At 36.7% G+C, this 16,860-nt stretch overlaps 1 protein-coding gene across 2 annotated transcripts; it reads left to right on the top strand.

The window, feature by feature from the left end:
• The first annotated feature begins 487 nt into the window (after window positions 1-487).
• On the top strand, window positions 488-15,890 carry LOC124838030 (chromo domain protein LHP1-like). 2 transcript variants are annotated; one of them, XM_047313536.2, is made up of 6 exons: window positions 491-1,122; window positions 1,991-2,016; window positions 2,328-2,414; window positions 2,661-3,416; window positions 15,333-15,393; window positions 15,494-15,890. In XM_047313536.2, the coding sequence occupies exons 1-6, from the start codon at window positions 778-780 to the stop codon at window positions 15,539-15,541; spliced, it is 1,323 nt and encodes a 440-aa protein (XP_047169492.1). In that variant the 5' UTR covers window positions 491-777; the 3' UTR covers window positions 15,542-15,890. The 2 variants fall into 2 exon arrangements, with proteins under 2 accessions (XP_087950156.1, XP_047169492.1); XM_088094030.1 differs by lacking the exons at window positions 15,333-15,393; window positions 15,494-15,890 and adding an exon at window positions 7,014-7,416 and having other exon boundaries at window positions 488-1,122.
• The last annotated feature ends 970 nt before the right edge of the window (window positions 15,891-16,860 follow it).

Consider the following 16,860-nt stretch of genomic DNA (forward strand, 5'->3'; position numbering starts at 1 on the left):
ATTAACAAATTATGTACTTTTATCAAATATGAAATGATTTTAATTCAATAAAATATAAAAATTTGTTAATAAGAGACACATAAAATAATTTGCATACGAAGTGTATCTTAAAACGTGTCTAAGCCATTCTCTAGTAATTCTATAAAAGTTTTAATTGAATTTAGTTTCAAGTTAGTAATAAATTTTTGAATTTTGTTTTTGTTATTTACTATTTTTTAATCGAATAATGTAATTATATTTTTACATTGTGTGTATTTGTCTTTATATGATAACAAAAATAAAACTTAATTGAAAATATTTAAGTTTACAATAAATTTAAAATTTCATTAACCCTTAAAAATAAATAAATTTATTTTTTCTGACAGAAATATGTTTTTATCTTGAAAAAAAATAAGACATTAGGACAAGAAAAAGACAAAAAAAAAGGAACGAAAAAAAATAATAGGCGGGGTAGGGAGGGAAACAAAATTACAAACCCCACCAAGAAATCCAGAGAAGAAAAAAAGAGTGAGAAAAAAAAATTAAAAAGGAAAAATCTTAATGAAAAAAGAAGAAAGAAAGAGGAAAAAGGGGCGAAAGAAGAAAAGCTTTAAATAAAAACCTGAGCGATGGATCACGCTTTCAGGCATAGATACACATAGATTGACAGCTCATCACCTCACCCCAGAGTGGACACAACTTTTGGTGTTTCCTCTTCGGCAGAAGAAGATTTATTTTTTCGTTCATCAGCAAAACCAGAAGAACAAAATAGAGAGGGCACTGCTCAAGGTTGCTGCAATGAAGGGTGGTGCTAAGAAAAAGGCCACGGCGGATGCTCCGGCCGAGGTGGTGGAGCCTTCTGGTGCTGCGGATTCGGGAAGTGGAGAGGGTGGAAGTGACAAAGTTCAAAGCTTTGAGGGGAACGAGGGTACCCAGTTGCGGAACGGTGAGGATGAGGAACCCCAGGTGGAGGATTCTGAAGGGGAGGGTGAGGAAGGAGAAGGGGAGGGGGAACAAGAGTATGGTGTGGAGGGAGATGAAGAAGAGGAAAATGCTGGTGGTGCTTTTCCAGGGGCTCAAGGTGTTGTTCTTGCTGAGAATTTTTATGAAGTTGAAGCTATACGTCGTAAGAGGGTGCGCAAGGTAAAAAGTTCCCATCTTTTCCTCTTATTTGGGCATTGGTGGTGCTGCAATGGAGTTTTTTTCCCCACTTGTTTTGTCTGTGCTAATTTTATCTGTTATGGGCATTTTATTGTTTTTTTTTTTTGTTTCGTATGATGGCTTTTGTGATTCATGTAGTCGACCTTGCTCTTAGATAGACTTTTTCTTGCTGTTTGATGATTGGGGTTTATGTTTTTCTCCCTCTTGTTCTGCTTTGTGTTGTGTCTGTGTTTTTTTTTTCTTTTAAATGATTTTATCTTCCCTGACTTTTTTTTTGCCTAGCTTAATCTGTTATGTCTTTTTTTACCTTTTTTATTGAGTCATTTTTTGGTTTAATGGGGTACCCGGTTGCCAAATAACGTCAATTATGTCGAGGGATTCATGTAGCCGACTTTTTCTTACGTAATTTGTTTTTTAAAAAAATTTATCTGCAATCGATTTAGTTTTGGTCCAGCTTCCTCAGCAAGAGTGAGTTTTTTGATTTTTTTTTTGGTGTAAAGGGCCACCTAGTTGTGTGATTCATGTGGCCTATCATTGGATTTATTGTTGTTCTTATTCTTTGGTGATTGAAGGTTATGTTTTGTTTAATTATTTGATATGTAATGGAGTTTTCTTTTTATAGTTATTGTTGGTCTAGTTTTATCTGTAATGGGAGTGTGTTTTTGGTCTATTTTTATCTTAATAAGGATTCTTGAGTAATTTTATGGTTTGCTGGCGAACTTGATTCGAGTAGCCAGCCAAACTTTGAGAGAATTTGTTGTTGTTGATGTTGTTCTTTGGCCTAACTTGTTTTTTGTCCTGTTGGGGGCTTTCCTTATGACAATGTGGATTTCCAATGCTGCTAATACAGGGTCAAGTGCAATACTTTATCAAGTGGTGAGTGCCCCTTTTGCTCCTTTGTCTTTTGTTCTTATTTATTGACTTGGTTGTGACGAAACGGGAAAAGAAAAATAGCCATCAATCCCATATTGGGGGTGGAAGAACAGAGTGGGAAAAGTAAAAAAGATTAGAGAGTAAAAGTGATAGATGCGACTTATAATCTGATCACAAATAAGGACAGATAACTAGGAAATGGGGGTGGAAGAGATTGTCTATTATGAATATCAAATCATGAAGGAAAACGGGTCTAGTGTGAAAATTTTTATGTATATATTTTTGCTGATCTGTTTATGGGTTTATTGCTGAAGGAATGGGTGGCCTGAGACAGCCAACACTTGGGAGCCACCAGAAAATCTAGTTTCTGTTCCTGATGTTGTTGAAGCTTTTGAGGAGAGGTATTCCCTTCCATAAAAGATAAAAGTTTTTATATCTTTCTTTGGACCTTGTGTTAAATTATGCGCTTAGATGTGAAGAGACATATATTCCTATCATATTTTATGTTTGTGTTCTGTTTTTCCTGCTATTTAGAATAGGTTACTTTGCTTATAAAAAGACTGTAGCTGCCCGAAACTGGATGGATATATATGTCTAGATTGTGCAAAGCACATGTTCACTAATACTTATTTTTTGTGGTTTCCAAGCTTGAAGTCAGGAAGACACCGGAAGCGCAAACGCAAGCACGTGGTGCATCATACTCAACCCAAGAAGAGGCTGGAGCGTTCTACCACTCCATACAGTCTTCGACGCTTTTCCAGTACTGTTGGAAACCATTCACAGTCTGCTCTTCCTGTTCTTAGTGATGCTAGCCTTCCTGTTATTCCTGCCTTTCCGCAGACTGTTCTTTTTGCTGATGAACTGGGAAATGGTGCTGGCAGCAATCTTGAAAGTGCCACACCTGTTATTGTTAACAAATCTCCAATTGTTTTAGAACAAAATGTTGAAAGGAATGAGGAAAATGATTATGATCCTAAGCTTAGTGAGCTTAAAGCCTCTTCTGCCAGTGGGAATGACGCCGACAGGCTTGCAATACGAATTCCAGAGGCAATGCCTTCTGGTCCTGGGTTTGCTGGCAATAATGGTCAAACAGCTGCTAAACCAAAGGTGGTTCGCATGGAAACAAGTGAAAGTGGTCGCTGCCGAGGAGCCAAAAGGAGAAAATCTGGTTCTGTAAAGAGGTTCAACAAAGAGTTATATGCTGGTGAGCCTGCCAATACACAAAACCCAATTGGAGCAGCTGTTGGTACAGATGAGTCAGCACTACTATCACGGAATGCTGGTAGTGGTGGTAATCATGCCAGACCTGCTAGCAATATTGTAAAGATTATAAAACCAATAGGCTATTCAGCTTCCGTAGCCAGCGGAGCGCAGGATGTTTTGGTAACCTTTGTGGCTTCAAAGTAAGTAACTCAGCAAATAACAATAAATTTCACTGTGCATTTGTTTACATAATATGCATGCTAAGATTAGTTGACCTTTAGTCATGTATGTTTTTATGATATCTTTCTTCTTTGATACAGCTGGTCGGTTCAGGAAAGGAGAAGTGTTAATTTTGGTTGCAATTGTGTACTCTTCGATAATGATTATTTTCAGTTAATGAAAAAACAGTAGTACCTTTCTCTTACAATTTATAGAGACAGTTGATCAAGCTTCTAGTAATAAATGAGGCCAGTCACAGATATTTCCAATATCGTTTTGACTTATTGAAGCTTATTTTATTTTTTTATATTTCACTACAAGCAGTTTAAGCTTGAATTTTATTGTGCTGAGTATAGTGTTTTTCTATTCTTTGGTTGATAAAGGATTCGGTGTGGAATATTTGATAGAAAGGGGGGAATTGATGTACTTGAGAAGCTAAGATGTCCACAATTCCTTTGTTAGTACCAATACAATTTTAGCCAATGTTGACAAATGCTAAAACATATATACTAAACAAAATACTTACCTTTAAATTTTGTGGTTCTTCAATTAGACCTTGATTGTCTTTTAGAAGGCCCTACCTGATGACTAGACCCAATAGTGCTCTCATTGGGGTCCCAATGGGAAGGAAGAAAGGCAAACGGGAGAGGAAGTGCCACTCACACACACGTAAATTAGGTGCCTAAGCTAAACTTATCTGGCTTGGCAGGACCATCCCACATGACTTGTATTGTAGTCAACTTGACTGAGAGTTATTTGGTTAAGGAAATAAATAAACTAGCCTCAAGAGAGGGTTGAGGCATTGCTTCTATCGACCACCTTTCATAATGTTCTAGGAAGCATGCAACCTTGGAGTGGAACAATCTTTCAGCAAATCATCATTGATAGGGAAATGAGTCAAGTAAAGAAGTAACAAAGAATGATTACGGTTCTTGGTAAAGAGAAGAAACAAGTGTAGCAATAATATCATATCAAAAGCTAAATCATCGGCGTTTGGGCGAATGGGTATGAGAGAAAAAGGTTTTGGAGTTCATATTTTGAGACAAAATAATAAATTGAAAGAGGTACCCTTGGAAAAAGGACATGGTGTCCTGTGTAAGTGTCATTTGTTTGTTGCCGTTAAGATTCAAACATGAGTTTCAAATTTACAAAAGGGGTTGAAAATCTTGGGATCCAGAGGTTGTTCTAAAGAACTACAGATCCTTGCTCGTGGGTGTTGTGTCTACTGGGAGAGTAATGAATTAGATTGGATGGGTTGATGAAAAATCGTATTTAGAATTTATGGAAAGAACTCTAGTTTTTATGAATCATTATTTGATATGGTTTCGGGGGTATTTTCTTTCTTATAGAGTAAAAGGTAGCTTGCTTACTTTGTGCTAGTGCTAAGGGATAATTTGGTTGCTATTTTTCATAAACTTCAATAGATCTTTGGAATAGTATGCTTGGTTTTGAATTTTTTAAAATTTATTGATTGATTGGAAGAAAGGATACTTATAGAGAAGGAAAAACTAAAGCTAGAAAGAAGCGATAGGTTGAATATAAGATCTACTTTGTGGGCTTAGCTTTGCTAATTGAATTGCATATTGTAAAAGGGATAATATTATGTCTTCTTGGGAAAGAAATTGGAGTGGTTTTGATAGGCCAAAAAAAAAGCAACACTTATGGTATCTCTTTGAATCCTTACTTTGCTAAGGTAATTGCGTATTGTAAAAAAGGAAAATATTATGTCTGTTAGAAGTTAAGATGTGTGTTTCTGTTATTTGGGCTTAGTCTATTCTGTATTAAGGGCATTGGTCCATATCTTACAATATAAATAAACTACCCTATGTGTATGCTAAACACACAAGGGATATTTTCTCCCAATCTTCTCTATTTCTCATATGGTATCTAGAGCACAGGAATAGTTCCAGTCAACTCCACGGTCTCCGGCACTCATCACTGTCGCTGTCGTTGCAGTCGCCGCTGCTGTCGTCGCCTCCACCGTCGTCGCCGCCGCTGTTGTCGCCTCCACCGTCGCCGCCGCCGCCGCCGGATTTCCAGAATCGACCGGCGACCACACCATCGGAATCGTCTCGACCGGGCAACCACCGTGGTACGAAGATCGCGGCGAACGAACCACCCACGCGCCGTCGCAAGAGTCACCGCTGCCGCTGTCGCCACGTGTGCCGGCGCGTCGCCGGAGCTTTCCGCCGCCGATCAGCATCGTCGTGATCGCCTCCTCCCCTCTTTCTGGATCTGTGGTCGTTGCGTCAATCGGAGCACTTTGAATTTTTAGGGTTTCTCCCTCTCCATGGCGTCTTCCTCGTCTACAAACACCTCTATTGGTGGCTCATCTTCTGATCCCTCAATATATACCAATTATGTGAATGTACACTTGTCCATTGACAAGTTAGATGGCACAAATTATGCAACATGGGCGTCCGACATCAAACTTTGGTTGAAGAGTCAGGGGTACTTAGATCATCTTACTCAAAATGTGACTACTGCTCCCATAGATGACACTTCCCGCTGGATGAAAATTGATGCTCAGTTATGCATTGTTATAAAGTCCACCATTCACTCCTCACTGAAACAAATGTTTCGATCCTATGAAACATGTTCAAAAGTATGGGCACAAGCGAAGTTGTTATACACAAATGACACTCAGTGTCTTTATGGTGTTTGTCAGGACCTATTAACTGTTATTGATCCGCGCAATCCTGGTCCCATGGCAGAATATTTGGGTAAAATTCATGCCCTTCTTCATGACTTTAATGATATATTACACCACTCCTGCTGAAGAATTGGAACAATGATCAAAGTACTTCATGTTGTTGGCATTATACGGACTCTCTGATGATGTTTCTCATGTCCGTGATCAGATTTTGGGTTCTCCTGTCATACCCAACTTTACTTCTACTTGTTCTGCTCTTTTGCGTATACCGAGCAAACCCGTCACTGAGACATCCCCTCATATTGATGATTCCTCTGTTATGGCTGCTCAACGTGATGATTGAAGTCGGTCTCGCAAGCCAAGTAAAGGACGTCCAAAATGTGACCATTATGGCAAGTTAGGCCACAAGATTGATGGATGTTATGCTCTCCATGGACGTCCTCCTCGACCTGTAGCAATGGCAAATTCTGATCCACCTCCCCGATCACTGTCTGCAGACCATCCTACCTCATCTAATACCGTAGACAAACCTGCAATCTTTAACGAATTTCTCAGATGGTATGAGGATCATCAGCACTCTGGTTCCACTACATCTGCATCTGTTGCACGTACAAGTACACCTTTTGTTGGTCTAACTCACTCCCTCGAACCTTGGGTCCTTGACTCAGGCGCCACCGATTATATCACTGGTAACAAGTCATTGTTTTCTTCCTTGTCATGTCCTGATAATTTACCCTCGGTAATAATGACTGATGGGTCTAGAGTCTCATCTCATGGTATTGGTACTGTTAATATTTTTCCATCAATATCCATTGATCTTGTACTTTATGTCCCTGGGTCTCCCTTCAACTTATTGTCCATTAGTCATTTAACTCGTACTCTTAATTGTGTTATTTCATTTACTAAAGATTCTGTTTGGTTGCAGGACCGGAGTTCGAAACACATGATTGGCACAGGATGTGAGTCTCATGGCCTTTATCATCTTCGCCCTTCTCCACATGTTGGCGTAGTCATGGAGTCACCATCCCTTCTTCATGCTCAGTTCGGTCATCCTAGTCTTGCCAAACTACAACAACTTGTCCCGAGGTTGTCCACATTATCCAGTTTGTCGTGTGAGTCTTGTCAGTTAGGGAAACATACTCGTAGTTCCTTTCCTCGTTGTGTCCCACAACGGGCGTCGTCCCCCTTTTCATTGGTTCATTCTGACATTTGGAGACCTAGTCGTGTTAAGTCCATTTTAGGTTTTCAGTATTTTGTTACCTTTATTGATGACTATTCCAGATGTACTTGGTTGTTTTTAATGAAGAATCGTTCTGAGTTGTTTTCTATTTTCCAATCTTTTTTTAATGAAATAAAAACACAGTTTGGGGTTTCTATTCGAAATTTACGCAGTAATAATGGCCGTGAATACCTTTCTCAACCATTTAAACATTTTATGGCTTCTAATGGCATTCTTCACCAAACCTCATGTGCTTATACCCCTCAACAAAATGGGATGGCTGAGCGCAAGAATAGACACCTTATTGAAACAACTCGTACCCTTCTCATTCATGGTGAAGTACCCTCACGTTTTTGGGGTGATGTTGTTCTCACGGCATGTTATCTTATCAACCGTATGCCATCTTCCGTCCTAGATAACAAAATCCCTCATTCTATCTTATTTCCTCAAGACCCTCTACATTCATTACCTCTTAGAGTTTTTGGGTCTACATGTTTTGTTCATGATTTTAGTCCTGGTCTTGATAAGTTATCTCCTAGGTCTCACAAATGTGTCTTCTGAGGATTTCCACAGTCACAAAAGGGCTATAAGTGTTTTTCCCCTTCCCTCAATCATCATTTTATCTCTGCTTATGTCACTTTTGATGAATCTTCTTTTTACTTTACACATCTATCTTCTAGTTCTGTACCTCTCCCTGTTACTGTTGATATTCCTCTTATATGTGATCCTCGTGGTGATTCTAATCCCATTTTGTCTCCTCCTTCTTTAGACTCTCATTCACCACAGGATTGTCCTTCACCACCACCCTTTCAGGTTTATAGTCGCCGCAATTGTCTCCCTCATGACTCACTTCCAGTGCCGCCTCGTGTGTCTCCTCCGGCTCCAGCAAATGAGTCTGACTTGCTTATTGCCCTCCGTAAAGGTATACGCTCTACCCGTAACCCTTCCCCCCATTACACTGTTCTTAGTTACCATAGATTATCTCCATCTTTTTACACTTGTCTCTCATCCATTTCTTCTGTGTCCATTCCTAAATCTGTGGCTGATGCCTTAAGTCATCCTGGCTGGCGTCAAGCTATGCTGGATGAATTAAGTGTTTTACAGAAAAGTGGAACTTGGGAGCTTGTCCAATTACCATCTGGAAAGTCTGTTGTTGTTTGCAGGTGGGTGTATTCTATCAAGGTTGGTCCTGATGGCACAATTGATCGTCTGAAAGCTCGACTGGTTGCCAAAGGCTACACAGATTTTTGGTTTGGATTACGGTGATACTTTTTCTCCAGTGGTAAAATGTTCGCCTATTCATTGCCATGGCCGCTCTTCGACAATAGCCTCTTTACCAACTTGATGTCAAAAATGTTTTTCTAAATGGTGATTTGCATGAAGAAATTTATATGGAGCAACCGCCTGGCTTTGTTGCTCAGGGGGAGTCATCTGGATTGGTATGTCGTCTTCGCAAATCCTTATATGGCTTAAAACAGTCTCCTCGGACCTGGTTTGGTAAATTCAGCTGGGTTGTTCAACAATTTGGTATGTCTCGCTGTGAAGCGGATCATTCAGTGTTCTATCGCCACTCAAGTGCTACTTAATAGTATATGTCGATGATATTGTTCTCACAGGAAGTGACTATCTTGGCATCTTTCAGATGAAACAACACCTTTGTTATCATTTTCAAACCAAAGATCTTGGCAAACTCCGATACTTTTGGGTATTGAAGTAACACAATCCAATGATGGTATTGTCATATCTCAGAGGAAGTATGCGTTAGACATCTTGGAGGAAACAGGGTTAATGAACTGTAAATCTGTTGAGACACCTATGGACCCTAACATCAAACTCCTACCAAATCAGGGGAGCCTTTCTCAGATCCTGAGCGGTACAGAAGATTAGTTGGTAAATTAAACTATCTTACTGTTACGCGTCCTGACATTTCTTTCGCAGTTAGTGTGGTGAGTCAATTTCTAAACTCCCCATGTGAAGACCATTGGGATACAGTTGTTCACATACTGAAGTATATTAAAGGATCACCTGGAAAAGGTTTGCTATATGGCCCTAACAACGATACAAAAATTGTTTGCTATTCAGATGCTGATTGGGCTGGTTCCCCTTCTGATAGGAGGTCTACTTCTGGATATTGTGTCTCTATTGGTGGCAACCTGATATCTTGGAAAAGTAAGAAGCAAAGTGTTGTGGCAAGGTCCAGTGCAGAAGCAGAATATAGAGCTATGGCATCAGCTACTTGCGAGCTTGTGTGGCTTAAACAATTGCTTGGTGAATTGAAATTTGGAGATGTCACTCACATGACACTTATATGTGATAATCAAGCTGCTCTCTATATTAGCTCTAACCCTGTCTTCCATGAGAGAACCAAGCACATTGAAGTTGATTGTCACTTCATTCGAGAAAAAATCATATCAGGAGATATCAAGACTGACTTCGTTAACTCAAGCAACCAGTTGGCAGACATATGATTTATATGCTCCAGCTTGAGGGAGAGTGTTAGATGTTAAGATGTGTGTTTCTGTTATTTGGGCTTAGTCTATTCTGTATTAAGGGCATTGGCCCATATCTTACAATATAAATAAACTACCCTATGTGTATGCTAAACACACAAGGGATATTTTCTCCCAATCTTCTCTATTTCTCATAATGTCCTGTTGGGAAAGAAATTGGAGTGGTACACTTTTGAGGGGCCAGGATTAATGAAAAAGCCAATAAGATGGTATCTCTTTGAATCCTTATCTCTTATGCTTAATTAATATAGTGAAACCGTGATAGACCTAATCTACTCCATCAATTGGTACTAGTTATATGATTTTGATTCTTCGGTTTGTTTGATGAGAAACGTGGATCAGTAGAAGGATTGTTCTATTGGAATTATATCCTAGCCCTAGAACATTAATTGATTAGGTCAAGGAATTCTAGGTCAGGATGGATGGGGCTTGATCCTGCAACTTCCCTTGGAAATTGTCTAGTAAGCCTAACACTACTATTATGTAGCATTTGTTAGAGTATGGAACCACTTTCTTCATTTGGCTTCCAATTTAGCCTTTTTTCAAGGCGTAGTGTAGGCATCTCCCCCTCCTAAGAGTAATGCGAAGCGAGCAAATGTCTTCTTACAATCATGATAATACCCTGAGCATTAAGTGCACTTCTTCTAGACACAAATGTATTATATGGTACTTGCATTATTAAAACTTGATTTTATATACAAATTTCATTCTTACTTTTAGTATAAGATTAACCATTTATAAAATTTCATATTAACTATTTTTAGTATAAAAGCAACTATTTTTAGTATAGAATCAACTATTTTTAGCATATAATTAACTATTTTTAATATAGAATTCTATTTTAGTAACCATAACCAAGGTTTAAAAATTGTAATGTAACCACAATTTTGGTTGTCGTGTGATTAGGGAGTGTCTAAAAGCCTTAAAGTTGCAAAAAGTTGTAGTTGTGGGTTATTTTTCAAATTGTGGGCGTAACTGAGTTCCAAATTCATGTAATGTTAACATTCATGGCCTATAACATACCTTTTTCTCATTAGGTAGCATTGGCAAAAAATAAGTCTTTGGTAAGGCCAATTAAATCAAGATTTCTATTTTATAAATTTTTTCATTTGTTTTTCTTTGGTCTTTCTCTACCTTTGTCTATTGGGTATGATCCATTTAATTACTTTGCATACTAGGGTGTCAAATTTGGTAGCAATTATAACCATGGAAGACACAATAACCATGGCCACTATAGTGTGGCCATGGTGCAACTATGATATAGGCTTCAAAAATCCAATTTTACCCTGAACATCATTGCTTCAGGGTTTAAGTTTTGGTAAAATATTTGCACAAGTGAGGGTGAGCCTTGGTTCAATTGTAATGATGAGCCTTGGTGACCAGTTGGCCATGGGTTTGAATAGGAAAAATGCCTAGTAGTTATGCTTGTGTTCAAATATGTTTCTTATCCTCAAAATACCAACAAAAGAAACAAGGGTAGACTAAGTAATTTTTTTTTCTTTTCTAATGATATTGCTAGCTTTTAGGAGTTCTTCTATTTCCCTAGTGTTGCTTCAAGTCATTCTTCTAGAAGCTTCTTGAATTTGTGGGCTCCTTTCTTCCCTACTGGAATAGAATTTGTCCTAGAATTTTTTTAACTTATATCACAAGGAGTTAATTCTTTAACATTGAAAGCATGACTTACACTATATTCACTTTGGAGATTCAACTTGTACCTATTGTCATTGATCTTCTCAAGTACTTGGAATGGTCCATTTCCTCAATCTTGAAGTTTGGACTTCCTTTAAGAGGGGAACCTATCATTTCTTAGGTGAAGTCACACCCATTTACTTGGTTGGAAAATGACTTAATTCCTACACTTGTTTGTTGAATTTTTATATTGTTATGTGTTCCGTTCTATTTGATCCTTTTATTCTAACCAAGTTTGTCAAACTCGAGAGTATACGTAAACTTGTCAAACTCGAGAGTATACGTAAACTTGTCAAACTCGAGAGTATACGTAAACTTGTGAGAGCTCGTAATCTTGACTCGTAGACTCGATTCGTAAACTCGTAAGAGTTTACTATTTTTCAAAAAAAAGTTATAAATAACATTAATTCAAATATTACAATAAAATAATTAAACAAAATAGTTAAAGTATTTTTATTTCTATTCTTTAATAAATAAGATACGTTTAGACTACTATTAATTAAATTTGATTTATTCCTAGACATACTTTAAATTATTCATAATTTCAGTTTCCAACTACAACATTACAAAACATTATACAATTATTAAATAATTAAAAATAATCTCTAATTCTTAATTAAAAATCCTAATTAATTAAAAACCTAAATAATTTCCTTTCTAAAAGCTGCACACCACGAGAAAATAAAATCCCTTCTTGTAGCTGACAAAAAAAAACTCACAAATCCCCTAAATCCCTTCCTCCAAAAAATGGTGCGTAGTTGACCAACAAAAAAAACTTACCTTTGTGGAACATAGTAGAGGACTAGAGACAACCTCAAACACACGAATGATAAGCAAACAACTTTGCGACGAGCAAACGATGATACAATTGTGTGACGAGCAAACCACGAACGGTAGCGTCGCGAGTGTGAGCGAACAATGTTGCCACGAGCGTGAGCGAGTAGTGGCACCACAAGCAGTGAGGGATGTAGTGAGGAGAAAATCATGTAGCGAGACGCCAATCGATTCACGGCGAGTTTTCCTTTTTTAGTTTCGCGCACCAAACGACTATGGTTGTTGTCGTTTTGGGTTTAAAAAAATTTCTCCTCTGAACTCTCGCCAACCCGGTTGCAAACTCTCGAGCTTGGGTGAGTTGACTGAGTTTGCTTCCGATTTTATCGAGTTTACACCAAAAGTGAGTTTACTTCCGAGTTAACTTGGAAGCTGTGTGTAGAAATGCAAACTCGTACGAGTTAACTCGCGAGTTTGATAACCATGACTCTAGCGGTAGGTTATTAACAAAGTCATCTTCTTAAGCCTATCTCAACACATCATAGATTTGAAGTTAGGAAGATGTAATGAGTCAAGAGGTGTTAATGGATTGAAGTCATGGACTAACTCAAGGAGAATGAGAAGTTTTGGAGTTTACTATTATATTGTAAGCAAACTCCATGAGGGAGATGATCTTTTGACTTATATTTTAGATATCAAACACATAAGTAGTTGAGAAAGATTTCTATTAACAACTTCTATTTAACCATTTGAGGATGACATGTTGTAGAAAAGATAAGTTTTGTTACAAGTTTTCTCCATAAATATTCTCTGAAAATGTATCCCTATTAGACACAATTTTTATTTATCTACTAAAAATCTGTTTCCTTCCTTGTTGATGGACATAATTACTTGCCTGGTAAGTTTGAACTTTTTTTCAATATCCTGAAAACCCTTTGCCTTAGATAAAGTTCTAATGCATCTGCATTAATTGGAAATTGAGATTTATCAAGTTGTGTGAAGTTTGCTTGTTTTGTTTGTTAATTTAAATTGGTCATCATTGTAATTCTTATTTGCATGTTGTACATGCATTTTCTTTACTGATGCCAAATTAGTCCATACTGCCTTGATGACTCGCATTTTCACTATTCAATAGCACCAAGAGCAGCCACTCAAAAACATTGTTTCTCTTTCTCTATGATGTCAATAAATTGCTAACTTACACAATCCAACAAGTTTTGTGTGGGTGGGTCCACCTGTTAACTCATGGGGGATTGCTAATTGCATAGGTCACTTGTGCATCAAGAGTTTCAGCAGACAAATGATTAATTAGATCACTGGTCTGCTTTGATCTTCTTTTCTAAGATGAATGAAGATGCACTTGATACTTTCATTGTTGTCAAATATTGCCATTGCCATCACTGGGCATTGCAGCAATCGTAGCTGGATGTTGTCATCAGTGTTGCAGGATTCCTGAGAAACACCATTGTGGTTGTTTTGCTTCTTGTTACTGCCATGCTTGTTATGACTCTTACGTTGCATGTCATGACAAAGGTAACAAGGTGTCAGTGTGTTGTTGTGATTGAGTCTAGACACGGGTTGACTGTGTGATCTTTAAAAAGAAATGATAGGGAAGGTGGGGTTTGGGCATGTAGGTCAGTATGTGAAATGAACCTACGCTTTACATTCATTCTGTTCTTGGTGATTTATTTGACTTATAAGTTATAGATTTTTTTCTTACTGTATGCTATTTTTCTTACATATATGCATCTATCTAAAATAATTGTGCAATTTTGGAAGAATGTTATGATCTGTTTGTCTTTATACTATCCTTGAGTTTGACAACATTGCTTTCTTTAAAGCTTCTGTTATATTCAAATATATGTATTTGTTTGATAATATTTTGCATTCTTTCTTATTATTATATGCATTTTTCAATTTGGTTATTAAATTTTTTATTCATGAGTTCTGTTTATATATCAGTATAATGATATATAAATATGTTGTTTGTTTTGTCTCTTGTATGTTTTGGTAGAAACCATAGTTATCCTTCACCGGAGAAAAATTTTCTTGAGTTAGGCAGGGCCACATTTGTCTATGATTAATAGGAAAACAACAAAATACCCTCCTCCTATAGTGGACTGTTTGGAGGTATAGAGTGGTCCAATTTGGGGATGCACAACAGTCCCAAAAAACAATTTCCCTATCCTCTCCAACCAGTTGCCACCTCTTTCTCACATACATGCTCACTCACCCATTAATGATTTGCCTCTTTGAGTGGAGGTTGCTGCGAGATGGATAACCAATTTTGCTGAAAAATTCAGAGTAGAAGATTCCTGGCTAAGCTCTGGTATCAGGCAGGTGAGACACAAGAGGTTGCCTGTGAAAATGGCAAAAAAATGTGCTGTGAGATTGCTCTTAGAACAGTAGGGTGCTGCTCTGCAATGCTACTGTGATTGCAGCCTTACTGGGTGCAGTTGAGAGCTATGATTTTCTAAACTAGTCTTGCAAGTTTTGTATGTTCTCATACACATTTAAATCTATTGTATTTCTGCAGGGTGATCTTGCCTGCGCTCATTTTTATAATTTCGAAAGCATTTTGAGAGGAAAAATATTATAGTCATGTGAGAGCAACAAATGAAGCAAAATTCTGCCAAAGAAGTTTGTTCAAGGTCATTGAAGAAATGTACCTATGGTCTGTTAGATAAACCTATGTATTTAGAAGAAGCAAAAATGAAATCAATTTCCTTACAAGTTAGAACTAGCTTATGCATAAGTTAGGTTTTAGAGAAATTACTGAGTGCTTTTAGCAAATCAGCTTATTTATAAGATAGTTTTATTTTTTGATCAAGTTTATTTCATTTTTACCTCATCTGTTCCCTAATTGTAAGTGTTAAGGGATAAGTTTTTTTAAACATGTCTCTACTCTTTACTTTTGGCTGATATATCATTTGATTCGATGGAGCCTGGGGTTTCATTTGCGTTACTCGATTTTGTTCCTAAATGATATCTTTACTCTCTTTTATTCTATTGAGTATGTTATATGAGCTTAATAATTTGGTGATAAACTTTGCAGGTCTGATGGAACAGAAGTGATGGTTAACAACAAGTATCTAAAAGCATTTAATCCACTTCTTGTAGTACCCTCTTCCTTCTCATTACTACATTTGATTATTTCATTGTCAATGTTTCTAAGGCCTCTTCTCATATAACCCTTATCTTTTTCATATGTTGCAGCTCATCAATTTCTATGAGCAGCATCTTCGCTACAGCCCTACATCTTGACCGAATAAAGTATTGAAGGTGCTTTGAGTATGTAGTCAGATTTCACATGACAGCACTTAGTTATTTTTAAGAGTATCTTTTGTAGATGCAAAAGATAGTAAAGGGTAAGAAATGCATTGTTTGTTAGTTACATATAGGTATTGACATTTTAACCAGTGGTTGTCTGGCTACATACTATGATGCAACCTGGTGGCATAAAGAACTACATACTTTTAGTGTCTCAAGACATGAGGATTGGATCAAATAGTTTCTTAAGAATTAGTTAGTCAAGAATGAAAAACTATTTTGGATGATGTCAAATTTTATGGAAATTTATAGCTATTTATTAGCAGTTTATGTTTGCCTGTTATATTTTATACACTGATTGATTGACTTTATTCTAACCAAATGCAGGAAAATCCACAACTAACTGCATGTGAAATTGTTAAATCAAATGCTATGTTTCACCCAATTTTCTTTCTACTTGAGATGCAAACTTTGTTGGATATTTTTTATTTTTTTTATGCAGTGGTCGGTCAGTATTCAGAAGTTATTTTTGAATTTTTATCAATTTAAGCCTAGGGTAGGGGGTAGTGTTTCTAGTTTTCTGCTTTTAAAATATTTTGAAAGGTTTTCTCATTGCAGTGTTAACAAATCTAGTTGAATTGGATTTTTTGATGCTTAGATTCCACTCAAGTTGAAATGGTGGATTATGAACATAGTTTTCTTTGAACTTTTGATATATACATGTTTTGTTTTGGTAAATTTCTTCAGTTAATTTACCATTAAAAAAGTAAAATGCATCATATTTTTTACAAAACCAAAAACTAGTGCCCTTTGGATTTAAAATTTTTTGGTGAGAAGAGTTTTGTAAAAGTTAATTTATCAGTTGATCTTGGTTTGAGAGAAGTTTATTATTTTGCTTTTATTTTATTTCTGAAAGGAATTTTGAGTTATATTTTTTTTCTGATGTAAAAAATTTTCTTTTAAGATTTGATCATAAACTTTGAACAGATTTGATTATCATGATCATACCTTTTTATGCTTTAAACTCATGCTTATGCATATGTATTTTTGTTTTTTTTTTTGTATGTTTTTGATTGGTTAAACTTCAAGAATGAAAAAAGTAAAATGTATTAAAGTCTCTTATTATAAACAGAAGTCAATTTATGCATTTAAGTCTTTTTGAAAACAAGCATTTTAATTGGTTATTTAATAATAATTTTAACTAAAATTATCATATTCATTTTTATTAAATCGACTATTAGTATCAAATTTGTAGTTTTAATAATTTTTAAATTGGTTATAGTAGTAACAGAGGTCTATTTTATCTTTGAACC

Source organism: Vigna umbellata, chromosome 7, assembly GCF_029865625.1.
Source record: "Vigna umbellata cultivar VRB3 chromosome 7, Vumbellata_1.0, whole genome shotgun sequence".
In the NCBI taxonomy this organism is placed as follows: Eukaryota; Viridiplantae; Streptophyta; class Magnoliopsida; order Fabales; family Fabaceae; genus Vigna; species Vigna umbellata.